Consider the following 27,727-nt stretch of genomic DNA (forward strand, 5'->3'; position numbering starts at 1 on the left):
GACACATTTAACTACTAATCAACTGTCACGGGGTTAACGCAATAGTGTGGAGCCAGAAGACCGCAGCGTCTGATTGCGCCTACTCTCTCTCTTCTTTTTGGCAGAACAGGGGTTAATCGGCCATGTTGGAAATCTCTGTGCTCGTAGCTGAGCTTAGTTAGCCACTCCTTTCCTCTTTATAATCTGGGCTCTGTTGCAAATCCTTGTCAGAGCTAGCATTTGCTGCATGGTTAATGGTGGGAGAGGAGTACATATGAGAAGGAGTGTTGGAGAAGTTATCTGTGACTGTTGCTTGGTTTGTATGTGTGGTAATTCCCTAACCTTCTCTATTTTGGTTTATTCCCTACCTCCACGCCCCGCTGCATACCTCTGTTCTATGGGAGTGACTATTTTGTGTGCCTGGAGTTTTCTGTTTACCCTTGTTTGTGTTGCCTTGCTTGTCAGGTTGGTGCACTACGGTGAACAGTATCGCCCCTCATCCCTCAGTGGGGAAGAACACAGACGGAGGGCTGACTCAGGAGATAAGGCCCCAGCATCTTCACTTTCAGAAGTAACCCAGGGAATAGGGTGAGCTAGGGCGCCCCCTAGTGTTAGGGAGACAGGGAAGAGCCCCTGGTCCCAGGTCACCCAACAGCTGTGTCATGACATCAGGAGTTATTCTTACCCATGTAGATCCCTGTGTGACTGTATGTAGATCCCTGGCTTCCTCGGGGCCCTCTGGGTTGATTGTCTTTATACTGATAATTATTATGGCATATGTTAAAAAAAAATATGTTTTATGATGCAATAAAAATTCTTGTACTTTCTACTGACAGACTATTTGACTCCGTTTCTCAGTATTCAGTCTCTTATATAGGAGTGTACTGTTGGCTATCTATATACAGATGAAACCAGAAGTTTACATACACTATATAAAAAGACACATATACATGTTTTTCTCAATATCTGACATGAAATCAGAATAAACCTTTCCCGTTTTAAGAGAGAGAGAGAGAGAGAGAATGTTTTAAGGCATTTTTATTTCTTACTGCAGAGTCAAAGGTTTACATACATTTGATTAGTATTTGGCACCGTTTCCCTTAAACTGAATGACTTGGGTCAAACGTTTGGGATATCCTCCCACAAGCTTCTCACAATAGTTGGTCGGAATTTGGGCCCCTTCCTCCTGACAAAACTGATGTAACGGATCCAGGTTTGTAGGTCACCTTAGAATCATAGAATGGTAGAATTGGAAGGGACTTCCTGGGTCATTTGGTCCAACCCCTTGCTCAAAGCAGTATTCACTAAATCATCCCAGACAGACTTCTGTCCAGCCTCTGTTTGAAGACTTCCATGGAAGGATAACTCACCACCTCTCGTGGCAGCCTAGTTCACACCTGCCTTTTCAACTTTGCCCATAAGCTTTCAATAGGATTTCCGGGCTTTGTGATGACCACTCCAAAACATTAACTTTGTTATCCTTAAGCCACTTCATTACCATTTTGGCAGTATGCTTCGGGTCATTGTCCATTTGGAAGACCCATTTCCACCCAAGATTTAACTTCCTGTCTGATGTCTTGAGATATTGCTTCAGTATTGCCACGTAATCTTCTTTTCTCATGATGCCATCTATTTTGTGAAGTGCACCAGTCCCTCCTGCAGCAAAACAACCCCACAACATGATGCTGCCTCCCCCATGTTTCACAGTTGGGATGGTGTTCACAGGCTTCCAAGCTTCTCCCTTTTTCCCCCAAATGTAATGATGGTCATTCTGCCCAAGAAGTTCAATTTTAGTTTCATCAGACCACAACACATCTACAAAAATTAAGGTCTGTGTTCCTGTCTGCATTTGCAAACAGTAATCTGGCTTTTTTGTGTTACTTTTGGAGTAATGGCTTCTTCCTGGCAGAGTGACTTTCAGCCCATGTTGATACAGTTCTTGTTTCACTGAGGATATTGACACATTCTTACCAGCTTCCGCCATCATCTTCACAAGGTCTTTTGCTTTTGTCCTTGGGTTGACATGCACATGTCGGACCAAAGCATGTTCATCTCTGGGACACAGAATCCATCTCCTTCCTGAGCGGTATGATGGCTGGACATTTCCATTTTGTTTGTACTTGCGTATAATTGTTTGTACAGATGAACGAGGCACTTTCAGGTATCTTGAAATTGTACCAGACTTGTGCAAGTATACAATTCTATTCCTGATATCTTGGCTGATTTCTTGAGACTTTCCCATGATGCTACACAAGGAAGCTGTGTGTTTCAGGTGTGTATTAAAATACATCCACAGGTGTGTCTCTAATTAACTCAGACGTTGCCAAACAACCTATCAGAAGCTTCCAAACACATGACATTATCATATGGGCAGTCCAGAATTGTTTGAAGGCATAGTAATCTTAGTGTATGTAAACTTTTGACTTTGCAGTAAGTAATAAAAATGCCCTAAAACATTCTCTCTCTCTCATTCTGGCATTTGGCAAATAATAAAAAATATGGTAATCCCAATTGACCTAAATACACAGCCAGACTCACCAGACAGAAGGAAAAAATGATTTATTATCACTTTTGCCTTCCTGATCACTGTGTGAACAGATTAGGAAAGCACTTTCTTCTCTGCACCCAGTAGTCATGTGATCTCTGGGTATAAGGAGGGTGCAGGAGCTGCTGGGTCCCAGGAAACCCAGTCAGCTCTGCTATGCAGGCAGGAGTCTGAAATTCCTTTATAAATGGGGTGAATATACTGGCCCCCGGTGTATTCACATAGGGGCAGTGTGTGAAATAAATGACAAAAATGAAACACGACCAGCCAAAATTGCTATTACTAGCCCCGTCCCTGTCAAAAGTATGTGTCTAATATAAAAAAAAAAAATTATTTCTATGGAAAGGAGAAAACAATTACCGTAGATTTCTTTTTCCTTGGAAATCATTTGTGGTAAAAAAAAAAAAAAAAAAGAAATAGAAAAATAAACAAGCATTACATTTTCCCCTAATATATAAGAAAAAAAAGAATAAAAGTGACAAAAAAGTGAAAAAAAACTAAAATGATTTGAATATTGGGAAGAGAGTCGTCGTTCGTGCCTGGTGAAAAAAGGCTTAAAATGTCTCAGCCCTGAACTGGTTAATACTGTACTGACATATAGTCATACATAAGTATTATAAAGCTCTTGTTACTGTGCTGTATAAATGTTATGAATCATGTTGGGGGGAGATCGCTGCACTTGATGTTTTTATTAATTACCAGTTTTGATATCATGTCTGCACTTGGCCATTTCCACGCAAAACCAAATTACTGCTGTAAAAAAGCTGCGGGTGGAGCAGAAACACTGCGACTGTCATTTCAAGGATTAATTAAGGCGTATCTATGATATGGACAGCATGAAAATATCAGATGTAAAAGGGATTGCTCAGATGATCGCATTCAACGTCCTTTCGCCATCTATATGCCAAGCCGACAGCATACGGACATTATAAGGCAGTGGGTGCATAAAAGATGGACCACATACAGGTCACCATCCTAGGATAGGAAATTGTATCTGACCTTTATCATTTATTACATTGCAAAAAATGGACGCCATACGGATGTAAGAAACGGACAGAGGGATGGCATACAGATCACAACAAAAGGGAAAAATACATCATTTTTCTGGACGTATAATGGATGATTTTCCATGAACTAGGCCTAAAGACGACGGCGTTGGCAGCAGATCCTCCGTCAAAGCCTCAAATCCGTAGCCTTAGCGGAGCCGCCATAATGTAGTGTGACAATGACTGTTCCTTCCATCACATAGCTGTACAGTAATGGTAGAAAGTTTCCAAAATGCAAATCACCGGAGCATTTGATGTGCAGAATGTGGAGCAACTTCAGCTGTGCAGTGAGCAGAATTGTGAATGCAGCTCTGCACTGTAATTCTGCACTGACAGATAATGGGGAATGAGGGGTATTAATAACGGACGTTCCGCAATTATTTTGCCGTGTAAACGGGCTGCTGATCAACTGATGAACCAGCAAAATGCGTGTTCACGGGGTGAAATGGTCTTTTGTGCAGCGCAAAAAAAAAAAATGATGATGATTCTCAGCAGCACATCATCCTGTGTAAAGAGGACTTGTGCTGCCGAGAAGCACTGAGCGATCTGTATACTTACACAGGCTAGTAAACGACTGCCGACCAGTAAAGATGGTCGGTCTGTGTAGACGGACACTCAGGACCCCGACAGAATTAGGATAGTCACAAGTGTAAAATGTACCGTAAAGAGAGCGGCTGCCATGACCCCTCCCAAGTCACGTACCTGATAGTCCAACATGCTGAAATCCGGGAAACACTGAACAATCCGCGCCTCAAAGAAGTAGGGGAAGATCCAAAACATGGGCAGCTCCTTACAAACCGCTGAAATAAAGACACATTACTACTCAGCAGCCCTAAAGACCATGGCCCCGATTTATTACCAGGTTTCCACCTTTTTTACTTTTTTGTTTTTATAGGTTTTGGGGTCTGTCGCCTGACTTCAATTTGGGGCATAGGCTTTAAAAAAACGGCACAAATTAAAAGTCAATTTAATAAGCATTTACCCGATTAGTTTGGCTTTTATGATGTTCACCATCATGAGCGCAGTTTGGGGTTTCCAGATGACTGCGCCCGATTCATTTTTGTGCATATGTCCTCCATTGCCCCCCCCAGTTCACAACTGGAATTTTTGCGCTCATTTTAGCAGACCAGGCAACTTTATGAGCTAGAAGGTCACATAAACCGTTAAAAAACAACAATAAAAGAGCATTATTGATTGGTGCTAAAAACGCCAGCGAATATCCAGCACTGTTGATTGGAGGAACAGTGGCAGCGTGCAGCAGGGATTGGCAGGGTCACTATCTGGCGGTGGCACTGATCGCGTTTAGTCAGTAAATCCTTTATTGAAGTAAAAATTTTAATTACTAATATTTTGAAGCCAAGTATTTTTTTATGTGCAAAAACAGCAAAAAGCGGCTCGCATAGTAAGAGGAAAAGAAAAAAAAAAAACTTTTTCAAATTTATGATCTCACAACCTCAAGGCATTAAAGAGAGTCTAGCTATGTCTCCTTCTGCGTGGGGGGGTTAGTGGTTCTCACATAATATAAGACCCCATAAAGGAACAAGCTGAATGATAGCAGTAACTGAGCGCTAAAGACAGACTCAGTGTGCCCTCTAGTGGACAAGTGTGTGCACTGCATGAATATCTATCAAGAGTAAAGCTGGCCATACAGACTCATTTTGGCTGAGCCCGCCGATGTCGATGGGTTCGGACAACTATCTTGTGTGTATGGGGGCACCGGCCGACTGATCATCAGGAGAGATGTCATCAGTCATGTCCGATGTTGGAGAGCTGATTGCATTGTTCTCCCAGAGAAAACTGACGACCAATGCACCAGTCAGCATCCTTCACATAGAAACACATGAGCGCTTGGCTGCACAAAAAAAAAAATGTAATAAAAAAAGGAATGCATCGCTGGTAGTGGGAGAAGGCTTCCTCTGTAACCCATGAATGCCCTGTTATTGTATCGCAGGGGTCTGGTAGCAGGAGAAGACTCCCTCTGTAACCCATGAGGGTCCTGTGACTGTATTGCAGGGTCTGGTAGCAGGAGAAGGCTCCCTCTGTAACCCATGAGGGTCCTGTGACTGTATTGCAGGGTCTGGTAGCGGGAGAAGACTCCCTCTGTAACCCATGAGGGTCCTGTGACTGTATTGCAGGGTCTGGTAGCGGGAGAAGACTCCCTCTGTAACCCATGAGGGTCCTGTGACTGTATTGCAGGGTCTGGTAGCGGGAGAAGACTCCCTCTGTAATCCATTAGGGTCCTGTGACTGTATTGCAGGGTCTCGTAGCGGGAGAAGACTCCCTCTGTAACCCATGAGGGTCCTGTGACTGTATCGCAGGGGTCTGGTAGCAGGAGAAGACTCCCTCTGTAACCCATGAGGGTCCTGTGACTGTATTGCAGGGTCTGGTAGCAGGAGAAGACTCCCTCTGTAACCCATGAGGGTCCTGTGACTGTATTGCAGGGTCTGGTAGCGGGAGAAGACCCCCTCTGTAACCCATGAGGGTCCTGTGACTGTATCGCAGGGGTCTGGTAGCGGGAGAAGACTCCCTCTGTAACCCATGAAAGTCCTGTGACTGTATTGCAGGCTCTGGTAGCGGGAGAAGACTCCCTCTGTAACCCATGAATGCCCTGTTATTGTATCGCAGGGGTCTGGTAGCAGGAGAAGGCTCCCTCTGTAACCCATGAGGGTCCGGTGACTGTATTGCAGGGTCTGGTAGCGGGAGAAGACTCCCTCTGTAACCCATGAGGGTCCTGTGACTGTATTGCAGGGTCTGGTAGCGGGAGAAGACTCCCTCTGTAACCCATGAGGGTCCTGTGACTGTATTGCAGGGGTCTGGTAGCGGGAGAAGACTCCCTCTGTAACCCATGAGGGTCCTGTGACTGTATTGCAGGGGTCTGGTAGCGGGAGAAGACTCCCTCTGTAACCCATGAGGGTCCTGTGACTGTATTGCAGGCTCTGGTAGCGGGAGAAGACTCCCTCTGTAACCCATGAGGGTCCTGTGACTGTATTGCAGGGTCTGGTAGCGGGAGAAGACTCCCTCTGTAACCCATGAGGGTCCTGTCACTGTATTGCAGGGTCTGGTAGCAGGAGAAGACTCCCTCTGTAACCCATGAGGGTCCTGTGACTGTATTGCAGGGTCTGGTAGCGGGAGAAGACTCCCTCTGTAACCCATGAGGGTCCTGTAACTGTATTGCAGGGGGTCTGGTAGCGGGAGAAGACTCCCTCTGTAACCCATGAGGGTCCTGTGACTATTGCAGGGTCTGGTAGCGGGAGAAGACCCCCTCTGTAACCCATGAGGGTCCGGTGACTGTATTGCAGGGTCTGGTAGCGGGAGAAGACCCCCTCTGTAACCCATGAGGGTCCTGTAACTGTATTGCAGGGGGTCTGGTAGCGGGAGAAGACTCCCTCTGTAACCCATGAGGGTCCTGTGACTGTATTGCAGGGTCTGGTAGCGGGAGAAGACTCCCTCTGTAACCCATGAGGGTCCTGTGACTGTATTGCAGGGTCTGGTAGCGGGAGAAGACTCCCTCTGTAACCCATGAGGGTCCTGTGACTGTATTGCAGGGTATGGTAGCGGGAGAAGACTCTGTTGTGAATTCTGTTGTCGGGCTCCCTCCTGTGGTCATGAATGGTACTTCGGCTGGTTCTCTCTATGGACTTCCTCTGGTGGCTGTGGGTGTTTGAGTTTCCTTCCACAGGTGACGAGGTTAATTCGTTAGCTGGCTGCTCTATTTAACTCCACTTAGATCTTTGCTCTATGCCACCTGTCAATGTTCCAGTATTGGTCTAGTTCACTCCTGGATCGTTCTTGTGACCTGTCTTCCCAGCAGAAGCTAAGTTTCTGCTTGTTTTTCTTTGGTTTGCTATTTTTTTGTCCAGCTTGCTATTTTTATTGTTGTCTTGCTTGCTGGAAGCTCTGGGACGCAGAGGGAGCGCCTCCGCACCGTGAGTCGGTGCGGAGGGTCTTTTTGCGCCCTCTGCGTGGTCTTTTTGTAGGTTTTTGTGCTGACCGCAAAGCAACCTTTCCTATCTTCAGTCTGTTCAGTAAGTCGGGCCTCGCTTTGCTAAATCTATTTCATCTCTGTGTTTGTATTTTCATCTTTACTCACAGTCATTATATGTGGGGGGCTGCCTTTTCCTTTGGGGAATTTCTCTGAGGCAAGGTAGGCTTTATTTTTCTATCTTCAGGGCTAGCTAGTTCCTTAGGCTGTGCCGAGTTGCATAGGGAGCGTTAGGAGCAATCCACGGCTATTTCTAGTGTGTGTGATAGGATTAGGGATTGCGGTCAGCAGAGTTCCCACGTCCCAGAGCTCGTCCTTATTATCAGTAACTATCAGGTCATTCCGTGTGCTCTTAACCACCAGGTCCATTATTGTCCTGACCACCAGGTCATAACAAGACTCCCTCTGTAACCCATGAGGGTCCTGTGACTGTATTGCAGGGTCTGGTAGCGGGAGAAGACTCCCTCTGTAACCCATGAGGGTCCTGTGACTGTATTGCAGGGTCTGGTAGCGGGAGAAGACTCCCTCTGTAACCCATGAGGGTCCTGTGACTGTATTGCAGGGTCTGGTAGCGGGAGAAGACTCCCTCTGTAACCAAATGAGGGTCCTGTGACTGTATTGCAGGGTCTGGTACCGGGAGAAGACTCCCTCTGTAACCCATGAGGGTCCTGTGACTGTATTGCAGGGGTCTGGAGGCAGGAGAAGGCTTCCTCTGTAACCCATGAGGGTCCTGTGACTGTATTGCAGGGTCTGGTAGCGGGAGAAGACTCCCTCTGTAACCCATGAGGGTCAGGTGACTGTATTGCAGGGTCTGGTAGCGGGAGAAGACTCCCTCTGTAACCCATGAGGGTCCTGTGACTGTATTGCAGGGTCTGGTAGCGGGAGAAGACTCCCTCTGTAACCCATGAGGGTCCTGTGACTGTATTGCAGGGTCTGGTAGCGGGAGAAGACTCCCTCTGTAACCCATGAGGGTCCTGTGACTGTATTGCAGGGTCTGGTAGCGGGAGAAGACTCCCTCTGTAACCAAATGAGGGTCCTGTGACTGTATTGCAGGGTCTGGTACCGGGAGAAGACTCCCTCTGTAACCCATGAGGGTCCTGTGACTGTATTGCAGGGGTCTGGAGGCAGGAGAAGGCTTCCTCTGTAACCCATGAGGGTCCTGTGACTGTATTGCAGGGTCTGGTAGCGGGAGAAGACTCCCTCTGTAACCCATGAGGGTCAGGTGACTGTATTGCAGGGTCTGGTAGCAGGAGAAGACTCCCTCTGTAACCCATGAGGGTCCTGTGACTGTATTGCAGGGTCTGGAGGCAGGAGAAGGCTTCCTCTGTAACCCATGAGGGTCCTGTCACTGTATTGCAGGGTCTGGTAGCAGGAGAAGACTCCCTCTGTAACCCATGAGGGTCCTGTGACTGTATTGCAGGGGTCTGGTAGCGGGAGAAGACTCCCTCTGTAACCCATGAGGGTCCTGTGACTGTATTGCAGGGTCTGGTAGCGGGAGAAGACTCCCTCTGTAACCCATGAGGGTCCTGTGACTGTATTGCAGGGGTCTGGTAGCGGGAGAAGACTCCCTCTGTAACCCATGAGGGTCCTGTGACTGTATTGCAGGGGGTCTGGTAGAGGGAGAAGACTCCCTCTGTAACCCATGAGCGTCCTGTGACTGTATTGCAGGGTCTGGTAGCAGGAGAAGACTCCCTCTGTAACCCATGAGGGTCCTGTGACTGTATTGCAGGGTCTGGTAGCGGGAGAAGACCCCCTCTGTAACCCATGAGGGTCCTGTAACTGTATTGCAGGGGGTCTGGTAGCGGGAGAAGACTCCCTCTGTAACCCATGAGGGTCCTGTGACTATTGCAGGGTCTGGTAGCGGGAGAAGACCCCCTCTGTAACCCATGAGGGTCCGGTGACTGTATTGCAGGGTCTGGTAGCGGGAGAAGACCCCCTCTGTAACCCATGAGGGTCCTGTAACTGTATTGCAGGGGGTCTGGTAGCGGGAGAAGACTCCCTCTGTAACCCATGAGGGTCCTGTGACTGTATTGCAGGGTCTGGTAGCGGGAGAAGACTCCCTCTGTAACCCATGAGGGTCCTGTGACTGTATTGCAGGGTCTGGTAGCGGGAGAAGACTCCCTCTGTAACCCATGAGGGTCCTGTGACTGTATTGCAGGGTCTGGTAGCGGGAGAAGACTCCCTCTGTAACCCATGAGGGTCCTGTGACTGTATTGCAGGGTCTGGTAGCGGGAGAAGACTCCCTCTGTAACCCATGAGGGTCCTGTGACTGTATTGCAGGGTCTGGTAGCGGGAGAAGACTCCCTCTGTAACCCATGAGGGTCCTGTGACTGTATTGCAGGGTATGGTAGCGGGAGAAGACTCTGTTGTGAATTCTGTTGTCGGGCTCCCTCCTGTGGTCATGAATGGTACTTCGGCTGGTTCTCTCTATGGACTTCCTCTGGTGGCTGTGGGTGTTTGAGTTTCCTTCCACAGGTGACGAGGTTAATTCGTTAGCTGGCTGCTCTATTTAACTCCACTTAGATCTTTGCTCTATGCCACCTGTCAATGTTCCAGTATTGGTCTAGTTCACTCCTGGATCGTTCTTGTGACCTGTCTTCCCAGCAGAAGCTAAGTTTCTGCTTGTTTTTCTTTGGTTTGCTATTTTTTTGTCCAGCTTGCTATTTTTATTGTTGTCTTGCTTGCTGGAAGCTCTGGGACGCAGAGGGAGCGCCTCCGCACCGTGAGTCGGTGCGGAGGGTCTTTTTGCGCCCTCTGCGTGGTCTTTTTGTAGATTTTTTGCTGACCGCAAAGCAACCTTTCCTATCTTCAGTCTGTTCAGTAAGTCGGGCCTCGCTTTGCTAAATCTATTTCATCTCTGTGTTTGTATTTTCATCTTTACTCACAGTCATTATATGTGGGGGGCTGCCTTTTCCTTTGGGGAATTTCTCTGAGGCAAGGTAGGCTTTATTTTTCTATCTTCAGGGCTAGCTAGTTCCTTAGGCTGTGCCGAGTTGCATAGGGAGCGTTAGGAGCAATCCACGGCTATTTCTAGTGTGTGTGATAGGATTAGGGATTGCGGTCAGCAGAGTTCCCACGTCCCAGAGCTCGTCCTTATTATCAGTAACTATCAGGTCATTCCGTGTGCTCTTAACCACCAGGTCCATTATTGTCCTGACCACCAGGTCATAACAAGACTCCCTCTGTAACCCATGAGGGTCCTGTGACTGTATTGCAGGGTCTGGTAGCGGGAGAAGACTCCCTCTGTAACCCATGAGGGTCCTGTGACTGTATTGCAGGGTCTGGTAGCGGGAGAAGACTCCCTCTGTAACCCATGAGGGTCCTGTGACTGTATTGCAGGGGTCTAGTAGCGGGAGAAGACTCCCTCTGTAACCCATTACACCTGTGATTGTGTTACAGGGGGATGATGGCCGGACAGAGGGACCCTCCTCCCTCTGCCAAACACTTGAATTAACATTATATATAATACATATATTTACGTTTCACAAAAAATTGTTACTCTTACAATTAGAATATTAAATTTCATTAAAAAACATTTTCACTGCACACGGGGCAAAAAATGAAAAAGAAAAAGGTGAATTCTATAATATACCTATCAGCTACAAATAAGGGAATAATATCCCTATTGAACCCCTAAAACTTGCCTCCTACCTAACCGCGGAGGTTGGCTCCTTAATAAATGTGAAATGGCGCCCCCGCTCACTAATGCCTGACCCTTCTTTTCCCTATAAGACCTAATCACTATCTAAGTTTGCCTATTTGATTGGGGATAGCGCTCCATGGAAATGCATGAACTATAGGGTCTTATAGGGGAATGAAGGGTCAGTCATTGGTGAGCGGGGGCTCCACTTTGCATTTATTAGTGTGCCAACCTCCGCGGTTAACTTTTTTTTTTTTTTTTTCATTTTTTTGCAACGTGTGCAGTGGAAGTGGTTTTAATAAAATTAATAAAGTTATCATTTTAAGGGTGGCTGTTAACTGCAGCAATTAAAGGGTTAAACTTCCTGCATCGGATTGAACTCCAGTGGGTGCGGGAAAGGGCTCACTTTTGGCATTAGTAGGTGCAGTGGAAATTAAACATTACATGATGTAAAAAATGGGCAGGTGGTCGCCGAAATGCACAGACACGCCAGGTCCTGGTCTTTGTTGAAGTACGAGGGGTATAAGGAAACCTCTTTATAACAGGCCATGGTCACACCTGCTCACTGGGAATGTGAAGATCCCGGGGTAATAGGCACAGAAGACATAGTTCATGCATTGTCTGAACCTCACCTTTGTCTGCCGCCGACCTCCACATATTACCGATTCTTTTAAAGCTGAAAGCTAAAGGTTCTACGAGACCACCAAACGGAGGATCCGTCACCATGATGACCCCTCGTCCGTCATCTTCTTGTAGAAACGTCTGACAGATGTTCTCTGCGGCCTGAAATATATGAGCAGCGACCATTAGCATCCTTCTTACAGATCTGCCGTTTGCAGCATTTTCCTAATACACTTGTGCTGCGATCCCCAATACCGAGCACCAGTCACACACATAAGAAATCTCGTCCAGCTCCCGCTACTCCAACGGGGACATTTCTATCTGGCGCCAATTCAGGCCCATACACCGCTGTACACAGATGTCCAGGGGCTCAGTGCCCATGAGGGGAAAATGTTCCAACCACAGTCCGGCCGCGAATTCGCCCCTTCCTACTCTGTCAGTGCTCCCTCCAGTCAGCGCTCACAGGGTTAATGGCCGCGTTACACCGCAGGTAACGCACTCCGTTAGCGCTGCTATTAACCCTGTGTGACCAACTTTTTACTATTGATGCTGCCTATGCAGCATCAATAGTAAAAAGATCTAATGTTAAAAATAAAATAAGAAAAAAAATAAAAAATCATTATATACTCACCTTCCGGCGCCTTTCCCGCTTATCACGACGCTCCGGGCCATGCCTTGCGGTCTCGCGAGATGATGACGTAGCGGTCTCGCGAGACCGCTAAGTCATCTGGGTAATTTTGCAATGCATCGCTGAGAACGGAAGCTGGCGGCCGCATTGAGCGCATAGGGACAGCTTCGCTGGACGCCGGAGGGTGAGTATATAACTATTTTTTATTTTCATTCTTTTTTTAACAGGGATATGATGCCCACAGTGCTATATACTATGTGGCAGTGCTATATACTACGTGGCAGTGCTATATACTACGTGGGCAGTGTTATATACTACGTGGCTGTGCTACTATATACTACGTGGCAGTGTTATATACTACGTGGGCAGTGTTATATACTACGTGGGCAGTGCTACATACTACGTGGGCAGTGTTATATACTACGTGGGCAGTGCTATATACTACGTGAGCAGTGTTATATACTACGTGGGCAGTGCTATATACTACGTGGGCAGTGTTATATACTACGTGGGCAGTGTTATATACTACGTGGGCAGTGCTATATACTGCGTGGCCTGTGTTATATACTACGTGGGCAGTGCTATATACTACGTGGGCAGTGTTATATACTACGTGGGCTGTGTTATATACTACGTGGGTAGTGTTATATACTGCGTGGGCTGTGTTATATACTACGTGGGCTGTGTTATATACTACGTGGGCTGTGTTATATACTACGTGGCTGTCTGTGTTACGTGGCCTCTGCTATATGCTATGTGGCTGCTATTTACAGTACAGACCAAAAGTTTGGACAGACCTTCTTAAAGATTTTTCTGTATTTTTATGACTATGAAAATTTTACATTCACACTGAAGGCATCAAAACTATGAAGTAACATATGTGGAATTATATACTTAACAAAAAAGTGTGAAACAACTGAAAATATGCCTTATATTCTAGGTTCTTCAAAGTAGCCACCTTTTGCTTTGATGACTGCTTTGCACACTCTTGGCATTCATATGTGTTAATTCATAGTTTTGATGTCTTCAGTGTGAATGTACAATTTTCATAGTCATAAAAATACAGAAAAATCTTTAAATTAGAAGGTGTGTCCAAACTTTTATACATATTCTAGAATACCTGATGCGTTAGAATCGGGCCACCATCAAGTGTATATATATATATATATATATATATATATATATATATATATATATATATATATATATTTCTTCTGTAACTGGAGCTGGCATATTAGGCCTAGTTATAGTGGAAATTTGGAAAGCTGACTGGATAACCGGGACCCATCAGCCCTGCTTCCTCTATACTCAGCGATGACATGACTGCTGAATCCGGAGGAGAAAGTGCCATTAGCGCTTCCTATTACTGCATACACAGTGCTTTATTAATGAGTACAGGGACAATAGACGGAAGACAGACACGATAAGAAACCATCTCTGCCTTCTCTATGGAAAGTCTGGCTGTGTCTGACATCCAGCTCCCTCAACGGCAGGATTGCTTACTGCTGCACTACTATGTAGTGGTGATTTATAACACCATTGCAGTGCAGAATACCATCCAGACCCTGCCCGTAAAAAATATGGACGTGAGAACAGCTCTGTAACAATGGATACAGCTTCTACCGGTGAAAATCAGAAATTAAACCTATATGTGAAAAGACAGATGTGTGAATGAGGCCTTAGATTGTAGATATACATAATACAAAGCATTACCTCTCCGCCAAAAAAATGATGATTAAACATGTTGTAATGACAAAATTCATCCTTCCCATAAAACTGAGAATACCTGGAATAAGAAAAAAAAAAGGGAAATATTAACGTTAACATAGGGTGAGTGCCAATCACTTCTATGTCTGGGTTTAAAGTGGACCTCTCTTATTTTTCAAGTAAATTCTCCTAAACAGATTGCTACTACAGATGCTTCTCGCAAAATTAGAATATCATCAAAAAGTTAATTTATTTCAGTTCTTCAAAACATAAGTGAGACTCATTATACAGATTCATTACAAACAGTGATCTATTTCAAGTGTTTATTTCTGTTTATGTTGATGATTATGGCTTACAGCCATTAAAAACCCAAAAGTCATTTTATCAGTAAATTAGAATACCCGTATATACTCGAGTATAAGCTGACCCCCCTAATTTTGCTACAAAAAACTGGGAAAACGTATTGACTCGAGTATAAGCCTAGGGTAGGAAATGCAGCAGCTACCGGTAAATTTCAAAAATAAAAATAGATGCTCCATACCGTTCATTATTGCCCCATAAGATGCTCCATATAAAGCTGTGCCACATATAATTCTCCATATCGTTCATTGTTGCCCCATAGATGCTCTATATAAATCAGTGCCATATATAATGCTCTGCACCGTTCATTATTGCCCCATAAGATGCTCTATATAAATCAGTGCCATATATAATGCTCTGCACCGTTCATTATTGCCCCATAGATGCTCCATATAAATCAGTGCCATATATAATGCTCTGCACCGTTCATTATTGCCCCATAGATGCTCCATATAAATCAGTGCCATATATAATGCTCTGCACCGTTCATTATTGCCCCATAGATGCTCCATATAAAGCTGTGTCATATATAATGCTCTGCACCGTTCATGGCCCCATAGATGCTCCATATAAAGCTGTGCCATATAGAATGCTCTGCACCGTTCATGGCCCCATAGATGCTCCATATAAAGCTGTGCCCCACATATAATGCTCTGCACTGTTCATTATGGCCCCATATAAAGCTGTGCCCCATATAGAATGCTCTGCACCGTTCATTATGGCCCCATAGATGCTCCATAGAAAGCTGTGCCATATAGAATGCTGCTGCTGCAATAAAAAATAAAAATCACATACTCACCTCTCTTGCTCAGGACGCCGGCGCTTTCAATATTTACCTGCTCCTCGTGCGGCTCCGTCTCCAGCACAGACGCTCAGCAGAGGGCGCGCACTGACTACGTCACCGAGCCCTCTGACCTGAGCGTCACAGCCAGAGGACGCTGCAGACGGAGCCGCACCGGAGCGAGGAGCAGGTAAATATCGCGCAGCGCTGCACTCCCCGTATACTTACCTGCTCTTGGCGCGGTCCCGGCTTCTCCCGACGCTGCATCTTCTTCCTGTATTGAGCGGTCACATGGTACCACTCATTTTCAGTCATGAATATGAGGCTCCACCTCTATGGGAGGTGGAGCCGCATATTTATTTCTGTAATGAGCGGTACCATGTGACCACTCAATACAGGAAAAAGATGCAGCACCGGGAGAAGCCGGGACTGCAGGGACCGCGCCGGAGCAGGTAAGTATAACTAGACATCCCCCGCTCCCCCTCCCCTGCCGACCCCCGGGTATGACTTGAGTATAAGCTGAGAGGGGGACTTTCAGCCCCCAAACATGGGCTGAAAATCTCAGCTTATACTCGAGTATATACGGTAATTAACAAAAAACGCCAAAGGCTTCCTGAGTGTTTAAAAAGGTCCCTTAGTCTGTTTCAGTAGCTCCACAATCATGGGGAAGACAGCCGATTTGACATATGTCCAGAAGTCAGTCATTTACACACTCCACAAGGCGGGTAAGCCACAAAAGTTCATTTGTAAAGAATCCGGCTGTTCACAGAGTGCTGTATGCAAGCATATTAATGAAGAGTTGAGTAGAAGGAAAAAGTGTGGTAGAAAAAGGTGTACAAGCAACCGGGATAACCGCAGCCTTGAAAGGATTGTTAAACAAAGGCCATTCAAAAATATGGGGGAGATTCACAAGGAGTGGACTGCTGCTGGAGTCATTGCTTCAAGAGCCACCACACCCAGACGTATCCAGGACATGGACTACAAGTGTCACATTCCTTGTGTCAAGCCACTCATGACCAATAGACAACGCCAGAAGCGTCTTACTTGGGCCAAGGAGAAAGAACTGGACTGTTGCTCAGTGGTCCAAGGTGTTATCAGATGAAAGTAAATTTTGCATTTCATTAGGAAATCAAAGTCCCAGAGGTCTAGTGTGAAGTTTCCACAATCAGTGATGGTTTGGGGAGCCATGTCATCTACTGGTGTAGGTCCACTGTGTTTTATCAAGACCATAGTCTGCGCAGATGGCTACCAGGAAATTTTAGAGCACTTCATGCTTCCCTCTGCCGACAAGCTCTCTGGAGATGGAAATTTCGTTCTCCAGCAGGACTTGGCACCTGTCCACACTGCCAAAAGTACCAATACCTGGTTTATAAACAACAGTATCACTGTGCTTGATTGGCAGCAAACTCGCCTGACCATAACTCCATAGAGAATCCATGGGGTATTGTCAAGAGGAAGATGAGACACCAGACCCAACAATGCAGATGAGCTGAAGACTGCTATCAAAGCAACCTGGGCTTCCATAACACCTCAGCAGTGCCACAGGCTGATCGCCTCCATGTCACAACGCATTGATGCAAAAGGAGCCCCGACCAAATATTGAGTGCATTTACTGAACATACATTTCAGTAGGCCAACATTTTGGATGCTAAAATAATTTTTCAAGCTGGTGTTATAAAGTATTCTAATTTACTAGGATAATTTGACTTTTGGGTTTTCATTGCCTGTAAGCCATAATCATCAATATTAACAGAAATATACACTTGAAATACAATGCTCAAAAAATAAAGGGAACACTAAAATCCCACATCCTAGATATCACTGAATTAAATATTCCAGTTGTAAATCTTTATTCATTACATAGTGGAATGTGTTGAGAATAAAACCTGAAAATGATCAATGTAAATCACAACTAATATCCCACGGAGGTCTGGAGTTGGAATGATGCTCAAAATCAAAGTGGAAAATGAAGTTACAGGCTGATCCATCTTCAGTGGAAATGCCTCAAAACAAAGAAATTATGCTCAGTCGTGTGTGTGGCCTCCACGTGCCTGTATGACCTCCCTACTGTACAATGCCTGGGAATGCTCCTGATGAGGCGGCGGATGGTCTCCTGAAGGATCTCCTTCCAGACCTGGACTAAAACATCCGCCAACTCCTGGACAGTCTGTGGTTCAACGTGATGTTGGTGGATGGTGCGAGACATGATGTCCCAGATGTGTTCAATCGGATTCAGGTCTGGGGAACGTGCAGGCCAGTCCATAGCTTCAAGGCCTTCATCTTGCAGGAACTGTTGACACACTCCAGCCACGAGGTCTGGCATTGTCCTGCAATAGGAGGAACCCAGGGCCAACCGCACCAGCATATGGTCTCACAAGGGGTCTGAGGATCTCATCTCGGTACCTAATGGCAGTCAGGCTACCTCTGGTGAGCACATGGAGGACTGTGCGGCCCTCCAAAGAAATTCCACGCCACACCATTACTGACCCACTGCCAAACCGGTCATGCTGAATGATGTTGCAGGCAGCAGATTGCTCTCCACGGCGTCTCCAGACTCTGTCACATATGCTCAGTGTGAACCTGCTTACATCTGTGAAGAGCACAGGGCGCCAGTAGCGAATTTGCCAATCCTGGTGTTCTGTGGAAAATGCCAAGCGTCCTGCATGGTGTTGGGCTGTGAGCACAACCCCCATCTGTGGACGTCGGGCACTCAGACCATCCTCATGGAGTAGGTTTGTAACCGTTTGTGCAGACACATGCACATTTGTGGCCTGCTGGAGGTCATTTTGCAGGGATCTGGCAGTGCTCCTCCTGTTCCTCCTTGCACAAAGGCTGGGGTAGCGGTCCAGCTGCTGGGTTATTGCCCTCCTACGGCCCCTTTCACGTCTCCTGGTGTACTGGCCAGTCTGCTCAAGCCTCTGGACACTACGCTGACAGACACAGCAAACCTTCTTGCCACAGCTCGCATTGATGTGCCATCCTGGATGAGCTGCACTACCTGAGCCACTTGTGTGGGTTGTAGAATTCGTCTCATGCTACCACGAGTGTGAAAGCACAACCAACATTCAAAAGTGAACAAAACATCAGACAGAAAGCATTGTACTGAGATGTGGTCTGTGGTCCCCACCTGCAGAACCACCCCTTTATTGAGTGTGTCTTGATAATTGCCAATAATTTCCATCTGTTGTCTATTCCATTTGCACAACAGCATGTGAAATTGATTGTCAATCCGTGTTGCTTCCTAATTGGACAGTTTGATTTCACAGGAGTTTTATTTACTTGGGAGTTATATTCTGCTGTTTAAGCGTTCCCTTTATTTTTTTGAGCAATGCAGATCACTCTGTGTGTAATGACTTTATATATGACTTTCACTTTTAGTATTGAAGAACTGAAATAAATTAACTTTTTGATGATATTCTAACTTTCTGAGAAGCAGCTGTACCAGATTTATATTTGTTATGCTTTGTTCTTTTTACAGATTATAAACAATAATTTCTAAAAAATGAATTTGTTTTTGCATCGTCATATTTTGGGGAGCTGTAACTTTTTAATTCTTTTGCTGAATGAGACAAATTAGGGCTTCATATTTTTGCAGGACAGTTTGTCATTTTCATTTATACTATTTTTTTCTACCTATGACTTTTTGATCGCTTTTTATTAATTCTTTTGCATGTCATTATGATGAAAAAGTGAATTTGGTTGTGGTTTTTTTTTTAGTGTGTTTACTGCACTGAATAAATAACATGACAGCTTTATAGGGGGTCGTTCCGGACACAGTGATACCAATTATATGTATTTTTTTTCTGTTTATTTTGCATTTCATCACAAATGCTGCATTTATAGTGGCGAAACAGATGTTCGTGATTTTTTTTTAGTGTTTCTCTTAATCCCACTGTGGGACTTATATAATCTTCACTTTAATCTCTAGTCTTGTACACTGCAATACTCGTGCTCTGCAGTACCGGAGACTTGTCAGTAACTCACTGACAGAGACAGGGAGACCCGGCTTATAGCTGGATCTCAAGGACCACCGTACCCTGGGGTAGTCAGATGACCTCAGGGTACAATGGCAATGATCGCCCCTTGCCATTACGATCATGAAGGGTGGTTGAATCCTGCCATAGGGGGTCTTTTAACCCCCCCATATAACCACTTAGATTCTGCTATCGCGATTGACAGCGGTATTTAAGAGATGAATCAGCCCTAAACTGTTTCAAAACTGTCTGGGACCGACACAGCAGGGTGTCAGCTGTCACCAGCTGGAATTTCTGCCACAGGGCGGCGCTATTCACTTATTCCTCAGTGCTGTTAAAAACCGGCACTGAGTAATAAGGCTCCTTAACGGCCGCCATTAAAAGTCGTATTGGCGGTCATTAAGGGGTTAATCTATGGCTACATCGAAAAGGGCCTAAGAATTCTCCTTACCTGTAGTCAATATCTAACAGGACACTCTTCACCTTTGGTTTGGAGTCTTCCGAGGACTTCAATCTTATCCACTCGTGTAATCTGAAAGAGAACATATCGTGCTCAACACAAAAGACGGGTTATGGCTGGTCACTGGATATGGGATCTGGCCGTATATGTAACTGCGTACACAATCATTACGGTTAAAGGGGTTGTCCACCAGTGGGAACCAATTTACTTAATTGAATGTATTTGGGGCTAAAGATCATTTTTGCAATGGAGTTTCACTAAAAGTTTTGCACCATTTGGCTTATGCAGACTTTGCACATTCAACTTTGATGTGGTCTGTGTCCCTAAATCAGCTGAGAGGCGCTCAGAAAAGACATAATTCCAAACTATCACTGAATGAGCTCCATGATGGACTCTCCGTTAACTCATTCTACAGCCAGCTGTGCAGAGGAGGCTATAGAATGAGGTTTAGCCCAAAATGTACGCATTTAAGGGGGGAAAAGTACCCCAAAAGGTGGGCGACCCCTTGAATTGTCTGACATACCTGGGCGTTCCCACGCACAGCACCCGGTTACAGCCCAGGCCGGTGACGGCGTCCAGGATAAATGCGCAGCTTCTGTCTGTGAACAGGTACTGGGCATTGCTCTTCTTGTTCTCCAGCGGATGCAGCAGCTGACTGGGCCTCTTCATTTGTGAAACCGAGACATCGCCAAGAAGATGATGGCCACGGTGCTGCTGCCAGTCACTCTCCAGCAACAGCTGCTGGCAGTCCCTGCAAAACTTCCTTTTGGCTAATGGGAGAGCAATGAACTCTTGAAACCTGCAGTGGATGTGATGAAATGTATCAAATAAGACACCAGATGAGGGATCCATATCTCCAGGCGGCACTCAGCATGATTAGGTACCTGGCCATGTACTGTGGATGGGTCATAGGGGGCTGACAGCCGCGGTTATACTCCGCTCTTGCTTGTAGTCTGGCTTCTGAGACCTGCCAACATTGTCATCACATACCGTGTTACTAAAGCCGTGCTAATGCTGCATCTCTACGGAAATGGTCACCTATCCAATACAGAGGTGACAGTTGTGAGATCAGTGTGGGCACCACTGACAGCACCACCATCTAGCTCCTCTTTCATCACTGAGCCCAAGAAGAAGCGCTCAGCTGGTGCGAAACAGCTGTTGTCCACATGTCTCCATGTGCTCCACGCTGTGTTATAAACCATATGGAATAATGGTTTATATTTTACCGACAGGCGAGTGCCGCCATATTTCTGCCTTGTGGCGAGTGTCACTGGTTAACAGCCACTGACTGGGGGGGGGGACACTGTGGGGTGGGCAGGACACTGCGGGGGAGGGGGGGGAGGAATGGGCAGGGCAGGACACTGCGGGGGGGCAGGGCAGGACACTGCAGGGGGGGCAGGCAGGACACTGCAGGGGGGGCAGGGCAGGACACTGCAGGGGGGGCAGGGCAGGACACTGCAGGGGGGGCAGGGCAGGACACTGCAGGGGGGGCAGGGCAGGACACTGCAGGGGGGGGCGGGGCAGGACACTGCGGGGGGGGGCAGGACACTGCAGGGGGGGCAGGGCAGGACACTGCAGGACACTGGAGGGGGGGGCAGGGCAGGACACTGCAGGGGGGGCAGGGCAGGACACTGCAGGGGGGGGGGAGGAATGGGCAGGGCAGGACACTGCGGGGGGGCAGGGCAGGACACTGCAGGGGGGGCAGGGCAGGACACTGCGGGGGGGCAGGGCAGGACACTGCAGGGGGGGCAGGCAGGACACTGCAGGGGGGGCAGGGCAGGACACTGCAGGGGGGGGCGGGGCAGGACACTGCGGGGGGGGGGCAGGACACTGCAGGGGGGGCAGGGCAGGACACTGCAGGACACTGGAGGGGGGGGGCAGGGCAGGACACTGCAGGGGGGGCAGGGCAGGACACTGCAGGACACTGGAGGGGGGGCAGGGCAGGACACTGGAGGGGGGCAGGGCAGGACACTGCAGGGGGGGCAGGGCAGGACACTGCAGGGGGGGCAGGGCAGGACACTGGAGGGGGGGGCAGGGCAGGACACTGGAGGGGGGGGCAGGGCAGGACACTGCAGGGGGAGGGGGGGGCAGGACACTGCAGGGGGGGGGGGGCACGGCAGGACACTGCAGGGGGGGGGGGCAGCTCAGGACACTGCAGAGGGACAGGGCATTGCTTTCTGGTCCTGCAGACCAGCTCCTATTCACCTACATGGGAGATGAACAGCAATAATCAGCAATGCCCAGTACCGCAGTGTTCTGCCCTGTACACCTCTTATATCCAGCCACTGAAGGAGTTCAGCTGATCTGGGGGAGTGCTGGGTGTCAGACCCCTATCCATCTCATGCTACACATTGTTAAGTCCCAGACACCCCCTTTAAGATAGTTAAACATAATAGATATTTATTGGCCAGAGATGCTGACTTCATCGGAGCCATGGGAAAACACTATGCGCATGGAGGCCACACAACTCTCCAACGATGGCAGATTACGGCTATGTTCACACGTTTCATTTTTGCTCCGTCTTTTCACGCAATTTGTAAGCTGAGTTTTACAGGACCAGCAAGAGCTACGAGATCTCAGGACTCTCATGCACACACTTGTCTTTTTTCCTGACTGAATTGGAACACGGGTACGTTTTTGAGAATTGCAGCATGTCTCTTCTTTCAGCGCTTATTTCACCCATAGAAACAAGTGCAAAAAATGCAGCCATCAGTTTTTGCTGCGTTTTTAGTGAAAAAAAAAAAAAGTACAGCAGTACGTGAAACCCATTTATTTATGATTTTCCCGAGTTTAAACAATAATGTCTCGGTCTCCTCACCGGAGATGGTGGTTAGGGTTAGTAGAGTTTAATTAAATTAATGCTGTGTGGAAGGTAAACATTGGCTGACCAAGGTGTGAGATCAACAATGCCTGACCAACTCAAGGCCAACCAAAGTGCGAAAGTAAACAGTGTCCTACAATCTCAATGCTCTGTCCATGTCCTAGGTCAACTATCCCCGACCAATTCACCTCCCCCCCACTGTTACATTTGTAATTGTGTAGTTATTTTCATCAACTCTTGTGAACTTTTTTTTCAGAATACTATTTTTTCAGAAATAAACATCTTTTTCCACTAAATAATTTGATCAAATTGCCCTTTTTTCCTAATGGTTTTATGGCTCGACATTTACCTTTTCATCCGCCCACTGGAAGAAGCGGCAATCCTTCCGGTCCCGGCAGGCGGAGCAGGCATAGAATCTCCTCCCCTGCTCCTTCCCTTCAGAGGTTCTGACAAATAATAGCGTGGGACCTGCGGGCACACAGCGAGACAATGGCATCATGCTACCTTCGTTAATAAAGGGGGCGCCCACCTTTGGGGGCTTGGGTTTCATTCCAAGGTTGCAATGTGTGGCCTCTGCAGGCTCGGTCTCACCCTGAACATCCATGTGTTCTGCAGCTATAAGGCTACGTTCACACTAGCGTTGGGCGCCGCTGCGTCGGCGACGCAACGCACGCAAAAACGCGGCAAAACGCTGCGTTTTGCGACGCATGAGTTGGTTTTTGCCGAAAATCGGACGCAAGAAAAATGCAACTTGTTGCGTTTTCTTGGTCCGACGCTTGCGGCAAAAAAGACGCATGCGTCGCACAACGCAACTAACAAAAACGCATGCGTCCCCCATGTTAAGTATAGGGGCGCATGATGCGTGCGTCGCCGCTGCGTCGCCCGACGCTAACCCGACGCACACTAGCATAACGCTAGTGTTTACGTTACCTAAATCAGCTTAGAGGGTGCACAGAATAAGACTGAAAGAAAACCCCTCACCATCAACACCTTCAGAACGAGCTCACTGATGGATCCTCAGTCAACTCATTCTGCAGCCAGCGATAGACGGTGTAGAACAGAGGCTGCAGAAGACAAAACAGGGAACATTGTAAAATGAAACCAAATTGCAAAAATAATTGTAACATCGTCAGTGTAAAGACCCTAAATAGACATGAGTGGGCGCCCCCATGTACGGGGCGTATGTACGGCCATAAATCCCAAGAAAATTAAGCAGCCGCTACCCGTCACATGCAGCTGTATGAGGTCATACGGTCACAGACACTGCTCGCCTCTGAGGCAGAGGTGTCCGATCGCCCCTTTAAGCATAGCAGACCATGGCAGGACCCCTTTAAGGCGTTCCCACACACAGCAGTAACATTACACCCTAATCTGCTGGCTGCCCTCCCACCAGGGGGCACTCGTGAGGCCACTGTGCACTATATATAAGGGGAGGGGGTCACTGACCTCACCCCGTGACCCCAGCTACTGCACAGTGTGCTCTGTGTTATTATCAGCCTGTGAAGAGCTCCGGGCTCCTCTGCGTCACCTCCTGGCGGGGTCACACACAGACACGGGGCTGTGATTCCTGCTCTTACCATGTGGGCAGTGGGGGGCGCTCTCGGCGCTTAGCAGCACCTGGATGCCCTCAGCCTGCACGGCTTCCCCGGCCTCGTCCATGCTGCAATAGGGATGACGTCACTGTCACATGACTGCTTCTGCGTCATGTGATCAGGCCGGCAGTGGGCGAGAGACTGCGCGCAGAGCGTGGAGAGGTGCAGAACCATAGGTGTGCAGGGTCCCACATGCCGCGCATGCGTGGAGAGGTGTGTGCAGGGTCCCACGTGCCTGTGTGTGTGTTTTCGTTCCCACATGCTGCTCCTCATAGGAGATGGTGAATCGATTGTCTTTGTGATCTCACACTAACGGATCGCAGTGCGAAGTATGAGCAATTCCAAGACTCACACTCACCCGCGCTCACACTCACCAGCACTCACACACCAACGCTCACAGCCACCAGCTTTCACACTTACCCGCGCTCACACACCAGATTTCACACTAACCAGTCACCAGCGCTCACACACTCCAGCACTCACACACACCAGCTTCCACACTCACCCATGCTCACATTCACCAGCGCTCACACTCACTAACGCTCATACTAACCAGCGATCAAACCAGTTTACACACTCACCAGCTCTCACACACACTCACCAGTGCTCACACTCACCTGCTTTTACACTCACCCACGCTCACACACCATATTTCACACTCACAAGCGCTCACACACCAGCGCGCACTCACACTAGCTTTCACACACATCAGCACTCACATGCACTAAGGTTTTACCTTCGCCAGCACTCACACACACCAGCTTCCACACTCACGCAAGCTCACACACCAGCTTTCACACCCATGCAAGCTCACACTCACCAGCACTCACACACCAGCTTCCACACTCACACTCCCCAACACTCATACTAACCAACGATCACACCAGCTTTCAGACTAACACACACCAGCTCTCACACTCACCCGTGCTCACACTCACCAGTGCTCACACACCCCAACGCTCATACTAACCAACGATCACACCAGCTTTCACACTCACCCGTGCTCCCCACACACCAACTTTCACCCTCACCCGCTCACACACACCAGCTTTCACACTCACACACACCAGCTTTCACACTCACACACACCAGCTTTCACACTCACACACACCAGCTTTCACACTCACCCGCGCTCTCTCACCAGCTTTCACACTCATGCAAGCTCACACCAGCTTTCACAACCACGCTCACCAGCTTTCTTTCTTTTTTTATTTTTTTTTATATAGCGCTAACATATTCTGCAGCGTTTTACAGTTTTCACACATTATCATTCACTGTCCCCGTTGGGGCTCACAATCTAAATTCCCTATCAGTATGTATTTGGAATGTGGGAGGAAACTGGAGTACCCGGCGGAAACCGACGCAAACACGGCGAGAACATTCAAACTCCTTGCAGATGTTGTCCTTGGTGGGGTTTGCTCACACTCACCACCACTCACACACCCGTGATCACACTCCCCAACGCTCATACTAACCAGCGATCACACCAGCTCACACCAGCGATCACACCAGCGCTCACACACACCAGCTTTTACACTCACCAGCGCTCACACTCACCAGCTTTCACACTCACCCACACTCACACTAAACAGCGCTCACACACCAGCTTTCACACTCACCTGTGCTCACACACCAGCTTTCGCGCTCACACTCACCAACTTTCACACTCACCAGCGCTCAACCTCACTAGCTTTCACACTCACCCGCACTCACACTCACCAGCGCTCACACTCACCAGTGCTCACACTCACCACCACTCACACACCCGTGCTTACACTCCCCAATGCTCATATTAACCAGTGATCACACAGCTTTCAGACACCCACGCTCACACTCACCTGCGCTCAAACTCCCCAGCGCTTACACTTACCCGTGCTCATACTCACCCGCACTCACAAGCACTCGTACTCACCAGCTTTCACACACCTGCGTTCACACTCCCCAGCACTTACACACCCGCGCTCACATTTTAGCGATAGCACTCACACCAGCTTTCACAAAACCACACTCACCAGAGCTCACACTCATCAGCTCTCAAACTCACCAGTGCTCACACCAGCTTTCACACTGCCCAGCACTTGCACTGCCCAGCACTCACATCGGCTTTCACACACCCGCACTCACACTCACCAGTGCTCACACACACCAGCTTTCACACACCCGCATGCACACTCACCAGCGCTCGCAATCACCAGCTCTCAAACTCAGCAGCACTCACACTCACCAGAGCTCATACTCATCAACATTCACACTCACCCGTGCTCACACCAGCGCTCACACTCACCTGTGCTCATACTCACCCGCACTCACACTCATCAGTGCTCATACTCACCAACGCTCACACCAGTGCTCATACTCACCAGTGCTCACACTCACCAGCACTTATACTCACCCACGGTCACTCACCCCCGCTCATACTCACCAGTGCTCATACTTACCGGTGCTCACACTCACCCGCGCTCACACTCACCACCACTCACACTCACCACCACTCACACTCACCAGCTTTCATACACCTGTGCTCACACTCCCCAACGCTTGCCCTCACCAGCGCTCACACCGGCTTTCTCACACTCGTGCTCACACTCACCAGTGCTCACACTCACCAGCGCTTCACACTCACCAGCTTTCAAATACCCGTGCTCACACTGACCCCGCGCTCACTCATCAGCGCTCATACTCACCACCCACTTATCCATTCTCAAACTCCCCAGCGCTCACACTCACCAGCACTCATACTCACCAGCACTTGCTGTCACCAGCACTCGCTCTCACCAGCTTTCACCCACCCGGGCTCAAACTCCCTAGCTCTCGCACTCACCAGAGTTCACACTCACCAGCGCTCACACTTATCCGTGCTCACACTCACCCACACTCGCACTCACAAGCACTCGCACTCACCAGCTTTCACACACCCGCCTTCACACTCCCCAGCACTCACACTCACCCACGCTCATTCTCACCAGCGCTCACACACCTTAGCGACAGCACTCACACCAGCTTTCACACAACCACACTCACCAGCGCTCACACTCACCAGAGCTCACATTTACCAGCGCTCACACTCACGAGCTCCCAAACTCACCAGCACTCACACCAGCTTTCACAATCACCAGCGCTCACACCAGCTTTCACACACCCACGCTCACACTCACCAGCGTTTGCACTCAACAGTGCTCACACTCACCAGCTCTCACACTCACCAGCTTTCACACACCTGCACTCACTCTCCAGCGCTCGCACTCACCAGCACTCTCACTCACCAGCTTTCACACAACCACACTCACCAGCGTTCACACTTACCAGCGCTCACACTCACCAGGGCTCACACTCAACAGCGTTCACACTCACCAGGGCTCACGCTCACCAGCGCTCACACTCAACAGCGTTCACACTCAACAGCGCTCACACTCAACAGCGCTCACACTCACCAGCGCTCACACTCACCAGGGCTTACGCTCACCAGCGCTCACGCTCAACAGCGTTCACACTCAACAGCGTTCACGCTCAACAGCGTTCACACTCACCAGCGCTGACACTCACCAGGGCTCACACTCACCAGCGCTCACACTCAACAGCGCTCACACTCAC

At 48.2% G+C, this 27,727-nt stretch overlaps 1 protein-coding gene across 3 annotated transcripts in view; it reads right to left on the reverse strand.

Moving 5' to 3' along the window:
- Positions 1–24,275, reverse strand: part of ZCCHC4 (zinc finger CCHC-type containing 4) — a 50,381-nt gene extending 26,106 nt beyond the window's left edge. The window contains exons 1-9 of one of the 3 annotated variants that reach the window (XM_069744651.1): positions 24,122–24,234; positions 23,526–23,608; positions 22,894–23,012; positions 20,608–20,690; positions 20,247–20,522; positions 19,715–19,795; positions 14,155–14,227; positions 11,825–11,975; positions 4,273–4,370 (exon numbers count right to left, since the gene is read on the reverse strand). In XM_069744651.1, coding sequence (XP_069600752.1) covers positions 4,273–4,370; positions 11,825–11,975; positions 14,155–14,227; positions 19,715–19,795; positions 20,247–20,522; positions 20,608–20,633 — 705 coding nt within the window. In that variant the 5' untranslated portion in view covers positions 20,634–20,690; positions 22,894–23,012; positions 23,526–23,608; positions 24,122–24,234. Of the gene's footprint in view, positions 1–4,272; positions 4,371–11,824; positions 11,976–14,154; positions 14,228–19,714; positions 19,796–20,246; positions 20,523–20,607; positions 20,691–22,893; positions 23,013–23,525; positions 23,609–24,121 lie in introns of all 3 variants that reach the window. The other 2 variants (XM_069744650.1, XM_069744649.1) reach the window with 2 other exon arrangements.
- Positions 24,276–27,727: the final 3,452 nt, after the last annotated feature.

The sequence above is a fragment of the Ranitomeya imitator genome, chromosome 1, assembly GCF_032444005.1.
Source record: "Ranitomeya imitator isolate aRanImi1 chromosome 1, aRanImi1.pri, whole genome shotgun sequence".
NCBI classification, from domain to species: domain Eukaryota; kingdom Metazoa; phylum Chordata; class Amphibia; order Anura; family Dendrobatidae; genus Ranitomeya; species Ranitomeya imitator.